This window comes from Drosophila serrata, unplaced genomic scaffold (genome assembly GCF_035046125.1).
Source record: "Drosophila serrata isolate PLE 108 unplaced genomic scaffold, ASM3504612v1 contig_165, whole genome shotgun sequence".
Lineage (NCBI taxonomy): Eukaryota > Metazoa > Arthropoda > Insecta > Diptera > Drosophilidae > Drosophila > Drosophila serrata.
Genome location: NW_028257063.1, coordinates 27,407 through 53,738, shown reverse-complemented (window position 1 = coordinate 53,738; position 26,332 = coordinate 27,407). Strand labels below are relative to the sequence as shown.

The following is a 26,332-nucleotide window of genomic DNA, read 5'->3' as shown; positions in this document are numbered from 1 at the left end:
TCTAACAACCCCCCAATACCTTAAATCCCCTTGAATTATGCCAAGTCAAATCCAAGGATTAGCCACCCCCAAGGCCAAGCCTACACCCCCAAGTACGTACTCAGCCAGGAATTAAAACCCTTTTAATGGGCCCAACATAAATTAAGTTCGTGTCACGTTTCCAGCTCCATCAAACCGAGGCACACATACACAAACGTGAGCTCAGGAGGACCTCCTGCTCCTCCTTCTCCTCCTGATTCCGCGCAGGTAAGCTGATGCCTTGTGCGGTGTGAGCCAACGCTTAGCGTGGGCCGATTAGCCCGCTTTTGGCCAGGCCCAGAGGCACCTCTTGCCTCCCTTCACCCCCTCCAGCTGCAGTGGGTACTCCAGCTCAGGTGACTCTGCCACCATCAGTACCCCGTGCACGGGGCAGCTCAAGTGAGTGCACACTTTGTGCAATGGCTACTTGTTGCACTTGGTAAAGTGAGTGCAGCAGGTTCCCCACCCTCATCCTGCGGATTGCTACCGGCATTATCTACTCACAGAGTGGTTAACTGCTTCAGGCCGCTGAGAGCATCATGGGCAATCCGGGATATGTTGTTGTTGGACAGGTCGATGCGTCTCAGTCGCCGAAAGCTGGAGAACGATTTCGGCGGCAGTTCCGTAATGAAGTTCTGCTCCAGGCGGCTGCAAGGAGAGAGAAGGGTATCGAGTCAGAGGGGAAATCACTCTAGCAAATGAGATGGGAGATGCACCACTTACAGTTCGGTGGTGTCATCGGGCAAGGTGACGGGCACACTGGTCAGACTCTTCTCACGGCAATCGACGATCCCGTCCGCACAGCGACATGGGTGCGGACAGCTGTTCTCCGCCCCGCATTCCATCGGTGCGTGCTCCGTCAGACCTGTTGATGGACAAACAATATGGTTGCACAGAGATCAGGGATAAGTCGCTTGCAAATTTCGCTTCGCATTAATTTCAGTTTTGGGGGGGGATGGACAAGGAGTAAGCCTGCTGCTCCGGTAGCTGGGAAACGAGCATCCGTCCATCCGATTTGGATCTCTACCAGCAGTAGCGTAATTATCAATGCTACTGCACAGCACTCGAGGTGAAGTGGAGTGATGGGGGTTTTTGGGGGGTTTGGGGAGGTGTAACTATAACCAGCCGCCGGTCATAAATGTTTACCCACATAATTCCATAGCATTTCATACAAAACGAAAGTCAAACAAGAGCCAAGGAATTATAGCAGGAAATAGTTCAAAGGTGGAAGTTGGGATACTCTTTCTAGGGGAGGTTTTCAAGGGTATTTCAAAGGCAGAAGGTCGGAAAAGCTATTGTAACTATTATAAGCTATTAATTGCTGGGAAACTTAAACGTAAGAAGCTTGAAGTTGTTGGGCAAATGTTCCTAGATTAATTATTATCAAATAAATATCAAAACATCCCAGATCCATCTTATCCCTCTTCACACCTAACTATATTTCCAGGAAACTCTTATTATAAACCATCAGCTAGCTTGACACGGGTCATCCCATAGTCAGGGTTATTCCCTCAGCTCATCTGCATATCTGGTATCGATTACAGGCTCCCTGGCAAAAGCCACCACAGCCGAAAACAATACCCTAACCGTGCCACAGAAACGGCTGAATGGCTAAACCGAGTCTCAGCCTGAGTGCCACCTCCATCGAAACTCGTTTCATGGCTGCTGCTGTTGCTGCATCGTTTTCGAGGCGCATTTTCCGCTTCATTGAGCGCTTCACGCTCAGTCTTGAGCTTTGCTTTTCATCTTACTTTTGCTTGATTTTCGTTTTTGGCCACCTCTTCCACCACTTCCATTCACTTGGCCCGCAGCTTAAGCTTCAGCTACGTCTTGAGCATCTGCATCCGCATCTTTTTCCAAAAGGAAACAACAACAACGAAAAAACACAAACACAAGCCAGTGATTTCGACGGCGTTAAACGTTTTGGCAAACAGCACAACGGCGTGTGGTGCGGGGATTACCCCCGAAATGGATCGAGTTGGCAATGGAGCTGGAGCTGGAGATGGAGATGAAGCCACCAAAACCACCAAGTGGATGAGATTCTCTTGCCAGCTATGAGGCCATGTGGAGGCGGCGGGGGCGTGCCCATATGACTGCTTATGATTTATACCCGGAGTGCTTTCGGCTTTTGTTGTTCTCCTCGCGTTTGGCATAAAAAACTAATTAATTTCGGCTACGAATAGTAGGGGAGAGTCGGGGTTGGGTTGGGACGGGACGGGGCGGTACACACCATTTTTGGTAGCATTCGGGGAGTGGAAGCTGCCACAACATGTTGCACAAGGCAGCTAGGCAGGCAATATCCCATTACCATTACATACCCGAGCATTTGAACTCCTGGTCGTGCAGGTCCGCCACGTTTTGGCCCTTCAGCTGCGATGGGGACTGGCAGCGGGTGTAGGGCGCCAGGCGGGTGGCGCTGCGCAGGAACCGCGACAACCAGGACAGATGGCAGTCGCAGGCGAAAGGATTGTCCGACAGCCTCAGAGCCCGCAATCGTCCCAGTCCACCGAAGATGTTGTGCGGCAGCGATGTCAGGTTGTTGTTGTTCAGCGTGCTGTGGAGGAGGAGGAGGAGGAGGAGGAGTCATATGGTCAGTAGATGATCCGGGCTTATCAGTTGGCTAGTATCTATAAAGCTAGTTATGCCTCCGATGCCCGAGGCCTGGGCACGGCCAGAAAGGGAGCAGCTATCGATGGCGGAACGATCGAAATTTAATTAAAAATTTTGCTAGATTGGAAAACATTTCCTGGTCCATATTTGGAGGCTATGTATCTTTAACTATATTCATGGGTTTGTTAGTTAACTAATTTAGTAACAGGAATTTACCAGCAAAATGAGTGATTATTTAGGGAATATGAAGAATATACGATGTACTTTCTTCAAAAGGTATAGAAGTTTCTGTCTTTTTAAACTATAATCCTCAGTACTTGAGTAATTTTTATATAATAAACTTGATGCTATTTATAATAAGATATGGGTATTATCTATATATCATATCTGTTTGATAAAGAACTATAGTTTAACTTATATTAAATTGCAAGTAAACCGCTTTTACATAAGGTTTTCCTCTCATTAATATTTTAAGCCTTATATCAATACACCTTTCAATTTATCCCGCAAGACACTGTGTTAATTCAAGTTAAACTTTCATTTACGATTCGGTATTATGTCAATAACAAAACTGTTTAACTTTTGCACTGGCACTTGCCATATATCAAGCTGAAACATACACACACTCTCTGGTCTCTGGCCTGGTAATCAGTTGATATATGAGCTCCATTTCGTGGCTGGGATTGGCTTATCTCGCCACGAAGCTTAACCATTTATTATGTAATTTAGGCGGCGAGCATTAACTGATTGATTTTTAATTCATTGACTAATTCCCGTTTGATTGATTAACAAAAGGCTCTAAATCATTGATTAATTACTCGAGTGGATTGCTCCGCTAAATTTGGTTATTCTCCCTCCACTTTGTATACACTATATGTGATATTCTATACTCACAGTATCTCCAGCTCCACGAGACCCTTGAAGGCGTGCTCGTCCAGGCACGTGATCTGGTTGTTGTCCAGCTGGAGACTCCGCAGCGACTGGGCTCCCTTGAAGACGCGGCGACCCACCGTGACGATGACATTGTTGGATATATCCCTGGGGGATTTATGAATGATATTAATAAGGCATTTGGCAAAAAATTAAAGGCAAACTACAAGTGTCGACTACTAAATCGGACTACTTTGGAGTTGTTTCTTTACTTACAATCGCAAAAGATTCGCTGAACTTGTCACTAAGTTTTCAGGAATTGCCTTTAGTCGATTGTTGTTAAGGCGTCTGATTAAAGTGTTGGTTTTTGATATGTTTGTTTTTTGGTGTTTCGTTTCGATTTTGGTTTTGGTTTTTTTGTTGGTGTAGAGACGAGCATATTAGGTACGCAAAACGAAACGTAACGAAAGCAGAGAGAGATTCAAAAAACGGTAGAGATATATGCAATAAAATAAACAAGAACGAAAGAACGGGAATCAGATACAATAATGGTTAAAAATTCAAAACTAATTCTGGCATCAAGCTAGCTAAACTCTAAAAATCTAGGATCTAAGAAAAATACTTATTATAGAATTTGTCAAAAATTCGGTTAGTAAAAAGTGAGTTATAGTTAAATAGTCATGCAGCTAGCATTATTATAAAAGCTACAAACTAAAACTTACAGTCTTTCCAGAGAGACCAGGTCCTGGAAGGAGTTCCTCTCGATCGTGTGGATCTGATTGTCCGTCAGTTGGCTGGAGATGATATACAAAAAAGTTAATCCTGCTTTTTCTGTAAGAAAATTTAAACCCAAATTCCACTTACAGCATTCGCAGCTTGGTCAGTCGCTGGAAATCCGTCTCATATATCACGGTCAAGTTATTGCCTTGCAGTTCGCTGCGAATATATAGATTAAGAAATTACGATTACAGAAATTGCATTAATTATGTTGCAACTTGGAGTTGCAGGAAGGATGCAACCCGAGAGGGCAGGCACACACACTCACTCGCTGGGCGATAATTTTTTTTAATTGCTTGTAAGACAAGAAGACAACAGCAATCTGAGATATGAAATGCAGCTGCAAAAGGGGGGGAAACCCCAAAGAGAAACGATCGAGTAAGAGTACGAGATTACTGATAACGAAAAATATGATATTTAATCATTGAACACGACGGCGGCCCAAGAACTCGTTTCTTGAATCGGAGAATTTGTTACCTGTAGATGTCATAACAATGAAATGCAACCGAAGGAGATACAAAAGACCCAACCTCAGGCCCCGTGTGCGCATGCGCAACCATCTACATCTGTGTACACAGATACTGATATATATACATATGGCCAGATATATATCTACATACAGCCAGCCAGCAGAAGTGGCAGCAACAACAAGTTGCTGGGTCTCAGCTGCTCACTTTACTTTTTGTGAGTAAGGTTTGAGAGTTCGGTTCGAGCCTGAACAACAGGTAGGAAGACCTTCGGCGACCCAAACGTAAAAATATTTTCTGTGCGGCTTAAGCCTTAATGAATCTCGCATCAAGTTGCCGATGGAGCAGCCAGAAGATGAAAATATATACAAGCTGGATGGTGTGTGTATGGTGTGCGGTTGGTGTGTGTATGGTATGCTCCTCCTCAGCTCACCGAGACTCACACACAGACATATCTTTTTAATGAGCTTAATATCTCTCAGAGATGTGGGCATCTCGCGCTCAGATCCAACTGATTACACCGGACCAGCTTTAGTAACCATACACATGGGGAAAAATATTAGCTATTAACATAGGGAAATATACTTTTAAATTATATGAATACCAGCCTAATATAACTATATATCTTGAAGATATAAAATTTGATTAAATTTGCACAAATTTTCCCACTTGTTTGCCTTTTTTTTTCATATCACATTAAAATACCTTTAATTATATATATTTCCCTCTCTGTATCATAACCATCTCATAGATGAAACAAGATTTTCAATACGTTTTGTTTGTTGCCTTTTGTTTTTGTGTACAAAAAACAATAATAAAAACAAAAGTCGTTCCTGTCTAATTGCCAAACATTTTTCAAACGCTTCTGGCGTTGGGTTTTTATGTAATTTGTTTAAATCACTTTTGGTTGGCTTTACGAATTGCCGTATGCATAATTTTTGCCGTTTTTCCTGGCTTATAATTAAGCATTTAACTTCATTAGATGCCTTTGCGTGTGGGGAGTAGAGAGAGAGCCTTTTGTTGTGGGCCTTTTTTCTTCACCCTCCGCCACTGCTGCCAATTAGATGGCATCTTGGGGTTTTTGGGTGCTTCCACTCTCTCACTCCTACCAAAAAGCAGGAGAAACCAAGGAACCACGGAACCGAGCAACCAAAGAACCCAAGAACAACATCAAAAGCAGCTGCTCAGCTATAAATTAAACGTTCTCAGGTGTGAAGGGCCACCTTTCCAATCCTTCACCTCCATCTACAGCTCCTCCTCCTACTCCTACTCCTACTGTTGCCCACAAATTAGATATGCAAAAATGCTGTCGTGTCAATTGAATCAACTGTGTGGGTGACTGACTGGCAGACCAGTACCCCGTCAGCTTAGAGCTCTCTTTTATGCCCTCGGCTCTTGATGTTAGAGGTGCCTAGGTTCCTAGGTTCCTAGGTTCCTAGGTTCGTAGCTTCTGGAGTCCCCTTTCTCTGCCAAAAGGCTTTGTAATTAAATGGCAATGACATGAGCGGAGGTAGGGCGGGTGGGCCATGATGAACACAATTTGCCAGAGCACCCCAAGTTTGCATTTGCCATTGTTTTGTGTTTCCAACTCTGTATATATACATACAAATATATATATGTTGTATGCTCGCCAGTTCCAGCTCTTTTGGTGCACATTGACAGGGCCAATAGTTGTGGGCATGTTCAATATTTGATGTATGTTCGCTTATGTGCCGGTTTAGAAGGTTTTCCTCTATCCTCTGGCCGGCATTAGGGTAACTCAAGGTTTATGCTGGGAAAATGAGTATTTTATGGGAAATTAATTACAAAAAAAGTACTAAATCAAGAAAGACTATGATTATTTTGATTTTAAGTTACCTAAAGTGAGTTGTTTTTGAACCCTATTTATAGCTTGTTTTAATGTAAATGTAAATTCAATTTCCTTCTTATTATTTCCTCATTTCTACTACTCTTATAAATTGGATTCCCCCAAATCTCCTTGATTTGATGCGTGCTTTACACAAAAGACTCTTAGAGAAGTCCGTTCAGTATTCAATTTCAGTGAAACACAAGAATTTTCGACTCCTTCTTCGACAACATTTGGGCATTAATTCCCCAGCTTTAATATAATCTGTTGAAATCATAATTCCCCCAGCAGTCGCTCCGTCACATCCTCACCTGGAATCGCCTTTTATTTGGATTCTTTTCCCTAGCCTAAGCTCTACTTAAGTCTCCTGACACATTCTCCCCTGCACTTTGACACCCGGGAATCTCTTTTGCTCTTTCTCCCGGGTAATGTCACTCAAAATTTTGACATATTTTGTGAGCCTGAGGTACCCTGCGATTTAAATATATATATATTTATACTTTAACGTGCCCAGTTCGGTTCTCAACGAATAGTATTTTAAAATGCAAATATGTCGTGCATGTTGATATGTTTTCTGTTTCTGCTGCTGCTGGTCGTTTCTCTGTTTTATATTACTCTCTGTTTGAAGCATTAAAAAAGAATAAATAAAGTAAAATGAAAAATAAAATACAACAAGAACAAAAAAACAGAGAGGCAAACAGCAACACAAATGTGTCCCTGAGCAGTGTTTGCCACAGCGCTTCGAGCCCGATTCCGACTCCGGGCCAGTTGCCAGCAACTTGCTTATAACTGGGCTATAATGCTATAACGTTAATGCGGCCACTGCTGATATCTGTTATTAATTTATGTAGAAAAACTGCAGCCACGACAGTGGGGCTTTTGGGGCTTGCAAGAGAGGTTGGAGTTGAGAGGTGGGCCAGACCGGCAGGAGCTGGGCCTCGGGGGGAGGTTGGTATTTTGCATACACTTGCTAATTGCCGGAGCGTTAATTTATGTGGCGACTGCCAGCGATGGACAGAGATGGAGATGGAAATGTGGCTGTGACTGTGGCTGTGGCATGGCTGAATCGCAGCCACATTGGCTTAATGCATTCGACTTTGCCGCTGCGGCACATGCAACAATTATTGCCGCCCGGTCTCGTCGCAGCTCCTTCGGCGACAATTAATAAACTTAATGGCGATTTAATGTAAGCAGCTCGCTGCAGGAATAACTCTTTGCCACGGATGCCCCTGTGTGTGTACCCTCTGGAGAGCCTTTTTCCCTTATCGCCATCGACACGACGACATGGTCACGGCTTTATTTATTTCCTCCCTCTAGCAGGGTCCAGTCCTGGTCCCAGTCCTGCTGCTGCTGTTGTTTGTCTATGCTGATTTTTAAATAAATACAAATCGGAACCGGGTCCGGCTTTATTATTTTAATAGAGAGTGTGCCCGATGTGTTTGAACAATTGTGGAAGGAAAGGGCAATCTGTAATTGGAATTCGTCAGGCTAACGGCGAAGGATATCTGCTGGCAGATTCCTGACTAGGTATAGACATCGCCACATCCCCGGGTTTCCCCATCGCTGTCCCATGGGGGAAGTGTGTCGTTTCTCTGTTGATTCTTTGCCTCTCCTCAGATTGTTTGCATAATGGAATTTCTATATAATTGTAAATTTAATATTGATTTATGGCTGCATGCTGAAAATATCATTCACATTTCTTCTTATTTCGATTCCAATCATTGATGGAATATTTATGGATACAGTGGGAGAAACATATATTGATTGCATTGCGAATTAAATATAGACTTCCTTTAGAGAATTTTTAATGCAAAATGGAAGATAACCGAATATATAATCTCTTTCTCTTTTATAGTCAATCACTCATTCAATCGTACTTTATAGTTTAAGCCTAATACTCACAGTCTTTCCACATCTGCTGAGATTTTCCTGGGCACCGAGGTGAGTCCCCGATGCGAACAGTCCACATTTAAACCCGAACAGGAGCATACCCTGGGGCAGCGGGCCTCCGTGATGACCCCAACACCGCCGCCGGGTATGTGAATGCCCACGGATCCCAGGCCACCGCTGGACACGGCTGAGCTGCCAAAGCCACCGGAGTAGGGTTCCGCGTGGACCGCCGCATCATGGCTTAGGAGCGGCAGCAGCAGGAGCAGGAGCAGCGGTAACAGGAACTGGAGCCGGAAGGGTGGTGGCATCGACGTCGTCCTGGACGGCGCGGCCATTGTGGCACATTTAGCACAAGCAGGCGGCAACGTGCCTAATTGAAAGTGTCCCCCGAATGCCAATCCACTTTGTCAATAGCAATCACCGCTGTGCAAATATTTGGCAGGGGGAAAGGGAAAGGATTGATGATGATGATGGCTAGCTAACACTTTCACTTCACTGCTTCACTGTATATCACTGCGTGTATATCCTTGGGATATCCTTGTCAGAGTCGGGGGAGGCGCTCCCCGCGCTCGCTTCTCGATTTTCTCGGCGGCGGAACACACGCTCTTTTGACAGCCGTCGCGTACGCGCTTCTTGACCAAACTGAGGTCGCCGGCAGCTGTCCCTGCTCGTTGTCTCACAGTGCCGAGTAGCGAGTGAGTATCTCCAACGAGTTACTCTCTTTCCAAAAACTCCCTCCAAAAAATGTAGGTAGTAGGTAGTGCGCCCTCGCACGCACACACAGAAACACACACAGGTTAGGTAGCAGGAAATGCACTTTTCCTTTCCTTTGTCTTCGGGATAGTTGGTGTGGTGTATCTCTTCTGGTATCTCTCGGATACGGCCTGCACTTGGCTGTCAGCAGCTAGAGCGTACCGGCGGCAGCAACTTCATCATCATCAGCATCGGCACCGAAGGCAGCTCGAAGGCATCACAGCGACCCGCTGGGCGCATCTGCAATGATAGAAAGAAATTGAGAAAGAATTCTGTGTGAGGAAAATCATGAGAAAACATCTATAAAAGTTCAGCAAAAGGCAGAGTCAGAGGCAGTGCCAGGAAATCGTTTAAATATAAACGCAAGCGATGTATATTTATTTCACTTAAAACTCAAAAATTGAGTGGCAGAAGTGGCAGAGTTCGGAGGAAACGCAACTGTCGCCTGTAAATGCCATGATATATTGCCTGGCCACAAATTAGCTCCTCTTTTTTTTTATTTTGGTGAGAAGAAACCGATGGAACTAACTACCAAAAAAAAAAAAAAGCAACCCCCGAAACACCTGTCGGAATGAGCGGTAGCAAAGGCCACTAATCACCTTCAGAAGAACTACAATTATCAGTTGTTTGGATAGCATATGGTATTCTTCCTTCAGGGGGGAATTCCCTATCAACAAGTAAACAGGGAAGGAAAGAGTTTTTCTCAAGACATTTTGAATGATTATATTAGCTAAAGTTATGGGTATTTATCTTGTAAGAAGTGTTTGGTGGTTAGTAACCTTAAGAACTTGATTAAGTTCTACTATTAATATCATCCCAAAGAGTTCCCCAAAGGCAATATTTCTTCATAATTTCCTTAGAATCCCCCCCAAGTTCTAGACTTACTGACTGCACATTTGGTAATTATTTGTATGCGGAAACTAATCATAACAAATCATATTTAAGAGCTGACCCATTTTCCAGGCCATATGATATTTCTTTCCTCAGGGAAATTCCCTGCTATCAACCAAAAGTAAACAACAATGGTAGAGACAGACAGACATGTGGAGAGAAAATACATTTCTGCAGGCTAAAAACTACATTTTGGAATGATTAGAGGGAATCTGTGCCATCTAGGCATTTCAGGCAGACCCAGTAATTACTCCGATATGGAATCTCTGTTGGCTTCCGCTTTTCCATTCCTCGGGGGGAATGCTTTGCTCACCAGCACACAAATCATATTTAAGAGAGCACTCTGGCCCAATTAAATCCCTGGATTCTAATGACCCTCCTCTCTCTCCAGGTCTCCATCTCGGTCTTAGTTTTGCCCTCTCAAGTGCCAGTCTTCATTTACATGCCCCACAGGCTAACTGCCTCGATTCGATCTATATTTGGCCCAGCTGCTGGTCTGTCATGTTGTTTACTTAATTTGCAAATTGACATGTCTCTCTCTCTCAGATATTAATTGTTTAAATTAACATTTGGATAAATGACAGCCGCGATTGGTTCTGGCATTCGGAAATTTCGGTTATTGGATAACTGGTGTAATCAGTAATCAGTAATCAGCGCTGCCGGGCTGTCAAAAATCGCTTTTCCCCAGCTCTATGTGTCTCACTTAACTGGCAATCAACTTAAACTCAATTGAATGTCAAACGTAATTTGAGCAAGCTCCCAGAAGCGGAATGCATATATGCTTAAAGGAAGGAATGGAACCTATATCACAGGCAGGCATGGGCATGGGGGCCTTTAATCAAAAATTTATCACATAACCCCGCTCCGAGACGAAGCTCTTCCTCCGGTGGAGAATACTTTTTGAACGCCGGCAAAGGCATGCCTTTCACATCACGGAAATTGCGGGGGAGTACGCTGTGTGCGTATGCTACTCAAAAGATGTAATCACTGCATTGTCACCCAAGGATTGCTCCAACGTCCTGCAGGCATTGGCTGAGGCTCCAGCTCCAGCTCCGGCCGGAGCCTGTGCTCATCCTCCACGGTTTATGGGCACATGCCTTGAGGGAATCTCCGCCTTGGAGTCTTGTCGGCTCATATGAAACATAAATCAGTGAAATTCTATACATGCCACTGATTGTCTACTCTTTTGCTCGACTACGACTACTCCTCCTCATCTTGTGGCTCGCCTTTTATCCCCTCCTGGCAAATTCCAAAGCAAATTCAATGCATGCCAATAACTCGTTCTCGTTCTTGTGCCCAAGAAGCGGAAAAAGAATCCGGAGAGGGTTGAGGAGATGGTCTCAAACTGGAAATACACACTGGACGACGCTACATAGTTGGGAAATCAGAGTGGCAGGGAATTAAGCTAAGCTAAGGAGAGGAAAACAACTATAATTCCGATACCGAGAGATGCAACAATCCAAAGCCAAGCCTCAATATCAATTTGGCCAAGAGTTATAGCCGGAAAGTGATTTGTGTTTGCAAATTAAATGCAAAATTTCCAATTAGTATGCATGTTAAATAAACAAAAGCCAGTTACCGAGTGTAATAAGCCCTGTGTGCAAATATTTATTTGCTAATAAATTTCAGCAAGTTGAAAATCCAATTGGTTATAATTGACATTGTGCTGTTACCAAATTATATATTTCTATACAATTAATACACTGAAGCTTGATGTTTTAGCTAATAAATTAAATAAATATTGACCTTATTTCGGAGTTTACACGTTAACAAGTCCAGAAATTTCTATGTTAAAGTTAAAGCTTACTTATTCATAGCTTTTAAATATTTGTAATAAATATTTAAGGACAAATTATATTATTTATCTTTAATTTGAATATAGATCAATTTATATATTAATTGAAATGTTTTTAAAATATGTTCGCTTCCTGCTTCCATGACAATTGCATCTTATTATCATTATTTATTACTAATGATGATAATTTCCATGCATAAACAATGACCATTAAAGCGGTTTAAAACTAAACCGAAATATGGCAGGAAAACCCCCAACTCTTAACCCCCTGAAAACACCCATAAAAGAGATGTACACACAAATCGTTAACCCTAACGATTCTCCCTTCGAAGCTGCCTGGCATTACAACATTACTGACTGACATCGGGAGATAAGGCGCTAGACTGAAAGAACTATTCAAATAGAGCCGGGGCACAAATAAACCAAAGACACATGCTTAGATAGAATGTCAACTCGAATCTGTGGACTGGACTAAGAGAGTTGTCTTCAGATTAATGACGCGATGAGGTCGCCGCCAACTGAAACAATAGAAACCAAGTCAGGCCTTTCCTTTCCAAATCCCGCCCCCGGGAGGCGCTCTCTGGCTCTTGTGGATTTTCCAATAAATTACGCTTAAGTATGCACTTAATTCAAATAATGCCACTGGGGAGGGACCACCGCCAGATGGAGATGGAGCTGGAGATGGAGGGGCTTGCCCTCAAGTGATTTGTTTTTTTGTGGCTTACAGAGTGGATCCCTCTCTCTAGGGGGACGACAGACTGACTCCTCTCTGTGTTTGTCCACCATTGCCTATGACATGTGTCAAAATCGCACTCTCTCTCTCTCTCCCTTGTTCCTTGGGAGCTCCCTTCACCAGAGACACAAGATAAGCCATATCAAAAGCACTCCACCTCCACGACGTGGGATTAGCCTCAAGTTGTTGGCGTGGCCAAAGTCAAACATGTCGGTCTGCAGATGGACCAAATGTCGGGGGTCTTAATCAATGAGGAAAAAGAAGGAAAAAAATAAAATAAAATAAGGGAAATCACAATAACTACGGGAAAACTGTTGACAAAGCAGAAACGGAAAAACAAAGTGCAAACAATCAATATATATCAGATGGAGTTGGAGTTGGTAGATGAAACTTTTTCCCCAAACAAGCAGAAACATAGAAAACAGGTTCACCCCACAAGTATATATAGTATATAAAGCTGACCGACCACAGTCCATGATAATCTCAATTATGGATCTATAAAATGTGAAAATTCGAAATAAAACAGAAATGGAATGTCAAAAAATAAAGGGGGAGACCCATAATTATATTACCCAGGCAGGCCTTAAACGATAATTATCACTGAAAAGCAGAAACAAAAAACAGATATCAATTACGAACACACACAACAGGAAAGATCTGTCAAATGTAAATGATAATTTCAAGCGTAGATAATCGAGATCGTATCTGTTTTTGGATGGATGGAACCTGCAAAGATAATCGACAATTTACACCGCATCATAATATTTTCCCTAACAATTTCCTTCTCAGCGATTCTTCTTCTCCCCGATCATTATAATCTCTCCGTTGATATTCCCTTATTCGTGCTTTGGCATTTCCGCAGCTTCTTTCTTTCTCCCACGAAATGTCGTCAGAGTGAAGAGGAAGTCGCCGGGGAAAGAGTTCAAGTCCCAGGGAGCATGGTCAATGCTCAATGAATTGTATTACAATAAGCAGAAAATAAAAAACAAAACAGAAGTAGAGGGAAAAAAAACATAATAAAATCAGGGACAAAATCAGTACAAAGCCAAGTTCCAATAGGAGGCGGAGGAGCATGCTCCCGGCGACAGTTGTCCAAGCCGGAAGTGTCGCATACTTCTACGGATACACCGGCTTAATTATGCGCATAAAATGTTGGAACAACAAAAACAGCATCCACATCAAGGAAAACATGAAGGAAAGAAGCCAGCAGAGGCGAGCAATGTCGGGCTTGAAATGACAAAACACAAACATTAATTGCTCCACATTCACATTCACATTCACATTCTGATGCGGGGGCGGCGGAGGAAAAAGGAAAAAAGTGGGCGGGGCAGGGCGGGGACTTACATATGCTCAGGGGACTGACTGCCGCTTTTCCCGCAGGAGTTGAGTTGAGAAAAGAAAGCAGAAACAGGGTAGCAAAATGAGCACTGCAAGAAAGTTGGGTATATTATTTAAATTTATTTAAAATGTATTTATATATGTTTATATTTTATATATATATTTTATATATTTGTACCCTTTCTTACGTAGTGTACCAACACAGTAATAGGCTTAAAGCAACCTCTTTTCAAATATTGATTATGATATATTTAAAGCCATAAATAATTTTAAAATAATTTCAAATATATATTTAAACAAGAAAGGAAACTAACTTGGGAAGTCTGCAATTGAATTCAAGAATCGATTCAGAAATCGTTAATGGTTGAACATAAAATATTCGCATTCTTTGAATTATAAATTAATTATAAATAAATTAGTTATATTGTATATTTCTTTCGTAATTGGAATCTCCTTTTCAAATAGTTCAGATCTTCCTGTGGGTAAAAAATATATATACTTCAATTATAATTGAAACAACCATATTGATCCCCAATTGAACTCTTCAAATTAATATCGTTCAATTTTATTTTGTGATTTTGATTGATCAAAGCGGCGAAAAATAAAATTCGCCAAAATGCTCCTGATTCTTTTTATTTTCCCCAACTCTATTTGTGCCAATTAAGAGCCAACGTTGGCTTTATTTTTAGAACATTTGAAATTTAAATTCGCGTTCACCTTCACTGGCGTTTCATCCCTTTTTGCTATATTAATCTGATTAAGACAGAGCATAATTCCTGCATGAGCCCAGAGAGTTTTACATAATTTTCAACCCTTTTTCTGTGAGTGTAATCAGAGCGACTCCATTCAGAGAGAAGCGGCTTATAATTTATTAATCTATGCATGGAGAGCAACAAATACTCGCACTCGACTCGTAATGTCCCCCACCCGGTGGTAACTTTCCCCACTTTCGAGTGCCGCTCGGAAGGTGTCGGCAGTGAGACAGACAGTCCGTCGCTATCCAGAGCGGGATGCTGTATGTTGGATGCTGTATGTTGGTTGCTATATAGCCATATAGCCTGAATATGCGGACCACTACATGTCACTTTAATCTCTTAGAAGTGTCACTTTTGCAGCTCTCCAAGTGTTGCTGCCGTTGATGTTGCTGCTGCTGCTGCTGCTGCTCTTGGGTTCGGGTTTGGGTTTGGGTTTGAGTTCGGGTCTGGGTTTTGTTTGGTTTAGATGACACGGAGTATGGTGCGGGGGCGTTGCAAACAATGTGCTGTTATAGTTGAATTTGAATTTTCATTTTGATAAGCTACAAAAAGGCATAATCACACATCAAATTGCAGCAACACACAGAGAGAGGGGCGAACCTTATGGTAATGAAGTGTAGCAGCTGTTTGTGAGTCGAGTTGAGTTGAGTTGAGGATTTGAATAAAGCGAATGCTGAGGGATGCCCAATGCCCGATGCCCTTCTGATTTACATTTGATACACAGCCTCACAGAGGAGAGTCGCCTCGACTACTTGAACAATCAGATTCAATTTGTGCCACGCATTCGTTTCCATTTCATTTTCGTTGCCTCGATGACGATGACGATCAAGTGTACGCCCGAGCAAAGATTATGCTCTATTTGATTTAGGCTTGGATTTTATTATTGTTATTTCTGGTTTTTTTTTGTTTGGTGGCTTTATTATTACAATGGCGCCTCGAGTGCCGAACGCAATCTTCGTTTATCTTGTATTTATCTTTATCTTGAATGGGGTTGTGTGGGCTCAGCATCATCATCATCACCATCATCAACAACATCTTCGAAAAAAGTGGAAATGGACAAATACAAAGCTGGGCATTATTTAATTTGTCGCTCTGTCTCAGGTTTCAGCTTGTTTTCGAGGTTAAAATAATAAACAACATCACCTGAGTCGCACACAGATACAAACAGGCAGAGTCAGATACACAGATACACATGCCGCATAATTTCCATGTAAAGTTATAAAATGTTTCACAAAATCATAAAAACCCGAAAGGAGGAGAATCTAAGGCGTGTGCTAAGGTCCACCCCATGCCCAATCCCATCGGAATCCCAGGTGCAATGCGTGTTGCTGCTGCTGCAGTTCAACTCGAGCTCTCTTCTACGCCGTAGTTCTCTGTTTTGTTTCGGCTTTTGTTTTCCGCATTTTAGGGTCAGGTAAAACCATCGTCTTCTTCCCCCAGGTTGCCCTGAAAGCCTTGCATTGTTCCATGGGAGAGGTGAAATATGTTGCCGTTGCCGTTGCCGTGCTGCATGCTGCATGCTGCATGTTGCATGCTGCATCACCGGGATTAGGACAGGTAAGGTTGTAAATTTCACCAGCCACGAGAGTCGTCCCGGGAGTCAAAAGGTTGACGAGTAAATGGGCAAAGTAAATGCAACCAGGATCAGGAGCCGGGGATATACCACAAAAAGAAAAAGTAATAGTACTAAATTATAAGCAAGCTCCCTTCATATTCCCGCATTAAAATGATTACCCGAGAAACAACGTAATGAAAATTTCCATTACATCCAACATAATACCCCAAACCCTGTGCAAACACACAACCACATACTAAAATTATGGATAATTCTGTCGAGCTGGGGCAGACTGGGGGAACCCCGCAGTTTATCTGGTAATAACAATAAAACTCCATCAATGCTTCATATTTTGCCAGGCCCAATAAAAACTGGCAACAACAACATCGGCATAACCGCAAAGTACTGTCATTCCGTCATATGTCTGGCTAATAAAGCGGATATTTCTAACTCCCCAACCTAGGAAGGACCATAAATCACCTTACTCTTTATTAATTCTTAGACGAAACATAAAATAAATATCTTTAAGGACCGGCAGACGCAGCAATAGCAAATAAAAATATATATATTTTTGGAGCTCTATTAATCTAGCGGGTCATAACCCATCGATCCACCCTCCATTTTTCGGACTCCAATGGATCGATGGAACGTGGAGTGTGATTTATATTTCGGGGAGCATGCATAATGGACAATGTTTACAAGTTGGAAATTAGATTTTTTAAAAATACATGGCCACTACAAGAAGTGCACTTGAAGAAAGTGGAAGTGAATTAATTTGGTTGAGGGAAATATGGGTACTTTTTATCATGAGAAAAGATCTAGAGATTAAAGAGAATAAAAGACCAAAAACCTAAAGATAAATAAATATAATTTGTAAACAAACTTAGTACATTGATAAGAGTATACCAACAATGATTCTCTACTTCCTAAGTTAATCAATAGATCAAAAATTTCTGTCTTAATACAAACATCTTTTAAGGAAGTTTTATTATAGCCAAATAACCTACAATTTGTATTTACAAACTATATTTAACTTTCAAAGTTTGATGTATTTTTTGTTGAGTGTGCATAGGGAAAAACCCGGCAACTGGAAATATTAAATGGAAATTGCTTTGGTCTGTCCTGTGTCCTTATGCCGCCTCATGCCTTCGCTTTTCACTCCAACTGACGCACACGCATCGTATCAAATTTCATGGCTCTTCCACACACACACACACACACACAGAGCACACACCGAAGTGCCTCGGTGTGCGTGAGTATCTCTGTGAGTCCGTCGTATCCAGGTTTTCGCTTCGTATCTCTTGCTCTTCACTGGCGGCGTGTTGATGACAGATTTCGTCCCTCTGTCCCTCTGTCCGCCTGTCGTTTCATTTTCATTTCGTTGAAGTCATTTTTACTCATTTATTGTCACCGTTAGTACGTCAGAGTCAGCAGCGAGCGAATGAGTGTGTATCCTTACAAGTACTTTGGGCACCCTGCAGGCGGCCATCCATGGGTATTGATTCCACTTCCAAAAACCCACTTCCACCTCCACATCCACTTCCACTTCGACATCCCCTCCCACCCACATTCATTTCCATCGCCACAGCGGGGACACTCAGTCAGTCAGTCAATTGACATGACTCAACAGCAGGCGCATGTCCCTCTCAGTTCCCTCCGGCTTCCTCCATTTTTGTATACTTATTAAATATTTAAAAGCTTTGGCCTTTGTTCCTCCAACTGGCAGTCGAGGCAAATACTTAATAATTTCATTTCGTTTCTTTAGCCGCACCACAGGCTGCCTCCTCCTTCATCATCCTGCCCTTTTTGACAAACTGCACGCACAGCGGCGACTTTAAAATTATGGTTTGTTGCATTTTAAATACAAATTATACATCCAGGCACTCGCTCTGACTATGGACTCTGACTCAGAGTCACAGTTTCAACCATAAAAAAGTAACTCGGAAGGCGGTTGAGGAACAAGTGGGTCAGGTAAGACAATGAGTGGTCATTAGCCGCCCGGCGACGAAGGGAAAAACCCTCAGAGTTGTGTGATCCTAGTCCACACGAGGGTTGCTCAAGAACCCACCCGAGGGTGATTTCTTGAGAGAAATTTTTCGGCAGGGATTGGAATGTTCTTTTTTCGTTCTTTGAGTAGAGTAAGGCCATTCAAGGGAGTTGACACCTTGCAGATGGGCTCAAGTGTCTGACTGAGAGGTGACCTCCATTTATGTGATGACCCCCTGGAACAGACAGTTCCATACAGATGGCCAGAATGGCTTAACTTTCTATCCACGGGATGACCGACCCCCGGCTAAGTGGCAAGTTAGCTAAGCTATGGTGACCCCCCTCCTGTGGAGGCTATAAAAAGTTCTCACATATTGCTGTCAACCAAACTCCAATTCCATATTTTCGTAGAAGAAAGAGAACCCATTAAAAATGTGATCCCCAGCTGACCTCCATAATGAAATGAAAAATACTCAATTAGCTGCTTATAATATTGATCTTGCAGCAAAAGGTGAGACCTATTCAAATGGAACAGATGGAACATCCCCCCAGGAAAGATGACCCCGATTTGGTGGCCACCCTTCTCAAACAGAAAGACCGAAAATAAAGTAAAGTTTTGAAGTGATCAAATTACTCAAATCTAAAAACGCTTAAGATACCCAAATATAGCTTCGAAATGGGAACAAAATGAGCAATTAAATTGTGGTTTAGATTACGAAAACCTCAAATATATATTTAGAACTCATTACTCTTGCTCAATTTCCCTCTAACAATGGTCATTCTTAAACCAACTCTCTGCTTTTATTTTCTTCCAGGATTAACTATGAAAATCTCCCTCGCTTCGAGTCCGGATTTCGAATACCTTTGAAGCACTCCTCGCCATAGGTTGCAGCTGCACAGGTACACACAGGGTGCAAGTGGCGCCCTTCGTCGACATGGTTATCAAAAAGGGAAACCAGGGAGTGGCCACGTGAACACTGCGAGAGGACAATGGAGCGAACCAAGAAGAATGAACCTAAGAGTATAATATGACAATTGTTGGAAAATTCCAAAAAGGGGGCGAGGCGAATGGCGGGCACTAACTATATACTGTATGCTTTAGTCGCAAACACTCCATGCCATATGCGGTTTTAGCCATAAAGGAAATGAAAAAGAGATTCCCCGATAGCCCCAGGTGAAGTTCCAGGGCGGGGATAATTGCATTGGACAGTTTTGTTTGGTGGAATGATGGACTCTGTGGGTTGGTTCTGGACTGGATTAGAGCGCGGTTTTTACCCAACTGGCGCTTGCCAGCGCATTTAAAGTGCCAAACTTCTCCGGGCTTACATATTTACCGAGCCCAACTAACACTCATTTGAGCTCAAGTCCCGCCTCACGCTGGACAGAAATTCCAGGAATTTGTGCTTCTACTACTGCAGCTTCACATGGCACTTGCTCTCGTCCGATTTCAGCAAATATTTGCAAATTTACGTTGACTCTGTGTGCAGAACCCCGGAGGGTAACCGACGCAGGGACAGAGGCAAAGGGTTTGGCGAGGAGGCATTAGCGACAACTGTCGTAGAGTGGCACTTAATGAGCAGCGACTGGGGCTCCTCTTACTGGCATTTCCACCGCTACTGTTACTGCAGTGGCCCGCATGCCAGACTACAAACCAGATAAAACCAGAGACTAGTCTAGACCCTTGCAATACCCGGTACTTGGTGATGACAAAACTATAGCCTACTTATGGGAGAGTGTATCTATTAATGATTTCTGTAGGGAAAATAGGATCTTATATCTACTTTGGAGTAGACTTGCTAAGTATATCAATGAATCCCTCTCTTCATTATCCAGCCTATCCAGCATACCTTTATACCCCTCAATGGCCATGTGCACCAACCAGAGACCCCTGACCAGAGCAGCCAAAGAACCAGAGACAATCAAGCCGGAGTTATGCACGATGGCCATGCAATTGGCGTGGCAGCAGCTCCTCCAGCTCCTCCAGCTCCTCCAGCAACGAACACCAGTAGTGGCAGTCGTCGCAGTGGCATCTGCAGCAGGCAAAATCTATCTTACGGATGCCAGTTTCGTTTTGTTTTGCTTCGTTTCATTTCGTTTCGTATCGTTTCGTGACTATTTTGCAACAGATTCCTCCTTCTGGTTGTTGTTTAACAGTTTGCAGTAATTTGACTTGATTTGTTAAAGCTGACACGCGGATATATACATAAAAGTATATATATGCACCAGAAGTTCATCCAGGGCCACTGCACTGGCGGCAATTATATAAATATGAGAGGAGTTTCCTTTAGGGATTAAGTGATTATGAAAGGAGGTTAACTTTAAGCGCCACTTATGACATTTTAAGTGCTTAAAATTTCAACAACGAATCGTTAATCACATCAAAGGAATACTTGCTGTTTTTTAAACAAATGAATTTAATCTTCTTCCATAAAATGAGCTCTTTAAATAAGTGGAACTTATGTAAATTGTTACATAAACATCAAGGAAAATTGCAATACACAATTCTAGGTTAGTATGTTAAAGAAATACACTTGTATAAACACATAAATATCTCAACAAAATCAAGCAAATCAATTTTAAATCAATAAATATTAATTATAACTGTTGTGTGTTTTAATCACATTTTATTTATTGACCTTTAATAATTGCTTTTTGTATATTTATGACCATGATTAATCCTTTTCCAAAACCAAAAATTAATTCAATGTCCTTGCTACAAATATTAATACAATTACTCTGCAGCATATACCATGACATTAATAATAATATCAACCGCACCTTCGACAAAGATTAACCCATTAATAATTCCATAGTGAATTATGGCCACAATTAATCCCCGTCTCTGTGCCGAATTTGGCTCAGTGTATGCCCCGTTACTACATACATACATAGATGACTCTGGCGGAGAGATGACAAATGTGCCGCTGCCATGTAATCGCATTAAACGTTCCACGATATTGCAACCACCCCTCTCCTGGTGGACTTGGCCTGGCCAGCAGTGGCTCTGGATTGTGCCCGTTGCATATGTTGCGCTCATTAAATTGGTATTTATAATGGCCATGGCTAAATCGCCGCCCATTTGGCCACGCCCCGCGCTTAGTGTGGGGTATTACGAGTTGGGTATTACGTGTGTTCAGCACTGCAGTGCGGGATGACTACAATGACGACGACGACGACGATGATGATGATGATGATGGCAATCATCATAATTTTTCGGCAGCACAAAAAGCACAATCCTAGAGATAGATAGAGCAAGGGTGTTGCGGTGCCAAGAGATAGAAATTGGTCCAACAAGCCTGCAATTGACAATCTACACAATCGACAGCGTCTAGGCAAATTGCGAAATTAATTAAATTTTAGCACAACTTTCGAACGGTACAAAAACTCTGTGGCAGCCGCTGCTGCTGCTCCTGCTGCTGGCCCCCGTTCCCAGTTGTTGGTGTTTTCAGTGCGTTGATTGCCGCTCTGCGGTTGCTGTGGTCGCTGCCGCTCCGGAAAAAAGGGGTAACAACCAAGGGGGGATGGACACAACGAAAAAAAAAAAAAACAAAAGCCAAAGCTAAAGCCGATGAAACCCAAGCCGGGCGGGCGGCTTGGGCTCCACGTTTTAACATTTCTCGTACATGCAAGTGACAAGGCAATATCCGTCACGCAAACAACAACGACGACGACGACGACGAACAACATACAACAACCGCCAACAAACCCAACCAACGGAGGCTACAACCAACAGCAGCAGCAGCAGCAGCAACACCCTGACCAGCAGCAACACCAACATCAACAACAGCAACACCAACAACACCAACAACAGCAACAATGGTACAATGGTAAGAATCCGTTCCACCTGAAGAGCTAATTGTCTCCAAAAAGGGTTATGACACGGGGATTTGTAAGGCAAGCCCATAATGAATGGGCGACTTTTTTCCAAAAGGATCTCCAAGAAGCGGAAAATAACCACAGAAATGCCTGAATGAATATGGCTTGCATAATTGAATACCACATTGGGGTTCCTAAGAATATTATGTGTGGGTTTGTAATTTGTGTGTGTGTGTGTGTGTGTGTGGAAAAAGCATAAACAATGACTTAAAAGAAACGCATTCATTGCAAGAATAATGTATAAGCAGGTTACCCTAATTAACACGGCATTAGTCATTTATTTAGTCTATAAGACCTAAGAATATGAAATGAATAATTAAATTACAAATACGTGTCCTTGCTTTATTCTCTTTGGAGGGTTTTCTAAGAAATATCAAACGAAAAGACCACTCCCCGCACAATTACATTCTATCTCCATAACCTGTTAATCTATATTGATTTTGCAAAAGCCCAATCGTTCAGTCCATAAAATCTACTCACATTAACTGGGTAATAATATTCTCCTTAGTGACATGTGTTGCCTAGCTCCCCATAAAATGTTCTCCATATCTCATCTTGCAATTATCCGAAAACAGAGTCCATAAACAAACTCTGTGCATAGATCAACTCAACACATAATCAACAACTGCCAGTGGACACTAAGGATTGCCTCATAATCTGGCATAATATCTGGCACAGCGATTACCGAAAATGACATTCGATAAGTAATTTCCAACATCTGGACGGGGAATGTTTGGTCAGTTATATATGTAAATGCTATGCGAATGGCCGGCGATCAAGCCCCGAAAATTATTGGCCATTAAATCGGTAATCGTGTCCACTGTGCCAGGGGTTTTTTTTTTTGTCGAGGAATGGAACTAGGAGGGGAATGGATCCTGATGGTGTCCACCACGGCTCTCTCTGACTATGGCAAAAAATTATTATTCATCGCTTGTACAACGACGACGACGTAGCTGCCTCAGTCGACGTCCTCGGTCGCTGTCGGCGCACGAGTTAATTACGGTCCATTAGACTGCACAAGGGGTGTTTATTACCACATCAGTGGGCGCCGCCGCCAACGCCATCAGCCATCAGCCATCATATGGCCCAGGACATCAGCAGTGGGAGCGAGCGAGCAGGCGAGAGCCACTTGCGGTGGCTAGAAACTAGAAATTGTTGAGCGCTTCAAATCGCTGGACATGAAATCAGTTAGAAAATCTGCTTTGACATGGAAATTCCTCTGGTGCACAATTCTCCCCATCCATCCCTCCCCTCACACCTACTCTATTTTCCCTGCTCCTCTGGAGGAATCAACTGACAGGTCCTTGCCTGATCCTGGCACGGAAAGAAATTTATGGGGAAATTATGATAAACTTAAATGGGAAAATAGCCAGAGAGTGATACAAAGTATGGAAAATACTGATTAGATTCATCTATAAATTAGTACTTCTTTGATAGCCTGCTTATCATATGATTTATATAGATTAAATCAGACTACAAATCGAATTTGTTAAAATAAAATCTTTAAAATCTTTAAAATACTTTCCTAGGACACCCGTTTCCGGGTCAACTGAATGTACACACAATTATTTTATTATTTATGGAAAAACTGAAATTATAATCCTGTATTTTTGTGTATGTCCTTTCATGGGCTTTGTTTCCTCTGACTCCTGTGACAGGTTCGACGCACTTTTGTTGCTTGTATCCTACTTTTTTTTTTGCCTGCGTTTTTAATTAGGACGCAGGCGCTGAACAACAGCGGAGCACTGGGGAGTTGCGAAGGGAAATTGGACAAAGGTTAGTGGCAGCAATCAGAGTTGGCATTGTGTGTGTGTTATCCTCCATCTCTCCCTCTCGCTCTGATTCCGCTCTGTATCTGTCCTGCTTACTCCGATGGGAGGCCGGAGCTGGCGACAAAATTTATTAAAATATTACGCAAGGTTGGGCAGTCAGTCATGGGTTGCTGCCCTGTTGTTGTTGCTGCTGTGTTGCCCCGCACAGCAGAAAAGTTTTTCTCGCTCTTCCCCCCACTAAGGAAGCGTGAGGAGCGGGGAATGGGACGGTGAAGGATGGGGTGGAAAATATTTTCAACAAATTTAGAAGACCGGAAATTGCAAAGCATTCAAAGCGAGTTGAGTCGCAGAAGTCGAGTTATTTGTGCAAGGAAAAACTTTTTCCTTCAGAGTTAGAATGCGAATTTGTGGGTGGCATTCATGGGTGGCTTTTCCTTCTTATTTTTTGTGTTTGCTCTTTTGTGGCGGGTATTATTATTGTGATGAGTTGTTTTGTAACGCAAATATATGCTTATTTGCTTTGGAATATACATTTTTCATATTTGAATTGAAATATCTTATATTAATTGCTGCAGAAATTGTTGCTTTAGAATTTAGAATTCTTAAGGACTTCGACTCAGCCAGAAGCTTGAAAGGCAATGAAGGAGGCATTTCCGACCCTATAAATCATATATATTTTTGATCAGCATCAACAGGCGAATCGATCTAGCCATCTCAGAAAAAAATAATTTTTTTTAATTTTTTCAAAGAATTTTTAAGGGGTTACATTATTAGAAATGGCAAAAATTTTAACAAATTTAAAAAAAAAAATTACATTTTAAATTGAGTACGCAGATTTATTGACCTAGAAAAAACTAACATAGGAAAGCTTTCCGAATTAAAATTAAAGCATTTTTGGCCTTGTTATGGTATTCGAAAATCTATGATTTTTCACATAAAATTATCTTATACAAATTTTCCCACATGGGATATATGTCATGTGTTCTTTAGCGATAATTGATCAGGGAGTCATTTCCGACCCTATTTTGCAAATTTGTAAAATTTGTAAGATTTTTATAAGGGTTTCATCGTTAAAATAAAAAAAAAAAATTTTTAATTTTTTTAAATTATAAATTTAGTATACAGATTTGTAAACCTAATAAAACCTAACACAGAAAAGCTTTTCTATTGGAAATTAATGAATTTTGAACCGAGTTATGATGGATTTTCTCTACAAGGGTATAGGAAAAATATGAAAAATTCTTTTATATTGCTATTATAATATTTACAAGAGTATTAAAAGCTTCGACTAGGTGAAATTAGCTTTCCCATCTCCTCGTTTCTGTTTTTTTCGGGTGACTGGGGGAGTTGAGTTAAGTTGGTTTTAGTATTGCAGCGTCGACACAAAAAATATAAAGTTCGCGTTGTTTACATAACAAAGGCCAGCGAAAATGCGGGGAGGGTGAAACCGGGCGGGGGAAAGGACGCTGAAAAGGAGTCGGGAACAGGGGTCAGGGGGGGAGGTAGGGTAGCCTGTCAATTTGTGCATTGGAATTCAACAACAAAAAGGAAAACTGCTGCGTTTCGGGCGGGCAGCAACACACATAAATTTAAGTTTTATTGTTGCTGCCGGGGCCATAAACAAAGTAATTAAATGCAAAAGCCAGGCAGCCAGACAACAACAACGGCCAATGCAATTAAACAGTTGAAGAAAATGATTCTTTTCGGATCGCTCTTACTCCCCACCCCCCCTTTTGCTCTCCAGCTATCTGCTTTATTTCACCATGTGCCAACTCAGGCAAAAAGAAATCTCCACTCGCCAAAAAGGAGAGCAAAATAAAAAACAAAAGCTGCAAAAAATTTGCAAATAAACAGACAGCGATGCTGCCGACGTTCGTTGCTAATTGAAACAGCTGCGAACGTTGACCGTTCAGATTCTACTATATGTATGTATATATATGTACATATGTCTGTACCGACCCCACTTGATGTACGATGTACGATGATCATCAGACTCCGCCTCGAAGCTGCTTAATTGGCAACAAGTGACAAGATTTTTTCCCGCACAACTTGACTCCCCCCCCCCCCACCTACCCTTGTCTGCTCATAAAAATATGTTTGCCCAAGATGTGGGCAGGTGTGAAGACTTTTGTTTAACAAAACCAACTAAAACACAAAAACAAAAGACCAGGTACAAAAAATGTTAAATGGTTAAACGCTAATGGAAATGGCGTCTAATTGCTTTGAGGGAAGCGTTGTTCACAACTTTGACGTCCAAGTATTCCTTCCATAAATCCAAGTGTGGGTCGAAAGCCAGAGGAGATACTCCGCCGAGACAGACAACCGAGTGTGAGACAATGTTTAGCATGGCATAATTATCCGCTAGGGTGTGGGAATCCCCTAAAAAAAAAAAAGAGGAGG

General features: G+C 42.2%; 1 protein-coding gene and 1 long non-coding RNA gene across 3 annotated transcripts in view; one reads left to right on the top strand and one right to left on the bottom strand.

Moving 5' to 3' along the window:
• The window catches only part of sli (slit guidance ligand), a 58,281-nt gene that overhangs the window by 13,530 nt on the left and 18,419 nt on the right, over positions 1-26,332 (bottom strand). The window contains 9 exon segments of the mRNA XM_086826756.1: positions 523-666; positions 742-883; positions 2,337-2,572; positions 3,523-3,666; positions 3,775-3,846; positions 4,221-4,292; positions 4,363-4,434; positions 8,491-9,471; positions 13,995-14,077. Of these exon segments, the coding sequence (XP_086682882.1) occupies positions 523-666; positions 742-883; positions 2,337-2,572; positions 3,523-3,666; positions 3,775-3,846; positions 4,221-4,292; positions 4,363-4,434; positions 8,491-8,813 (1,205 nt within the window). The 5' untranslated portion in view covers positions 8,814-9,471; positions 13,995-14,077.
• LOC147644479 (uncharacterized) lies at positions 3,895-7,043 on the top strand. 2 transcript variants are annotated; one of them, XR_015270346.1, is made up of 3 exons: positions 3,895-4,157; positions 4,223-4,313; positions 4,365-7,043. It is a non-coding gene; the product is annotated as an uncharacterized LOC147644479 (long non-coding RNA). The 2 variants fall into 2 exon arrangements; XR_015270347.1 differs by having other exon boundaries at positions 4,075-4,157; positions 4,232-4,313.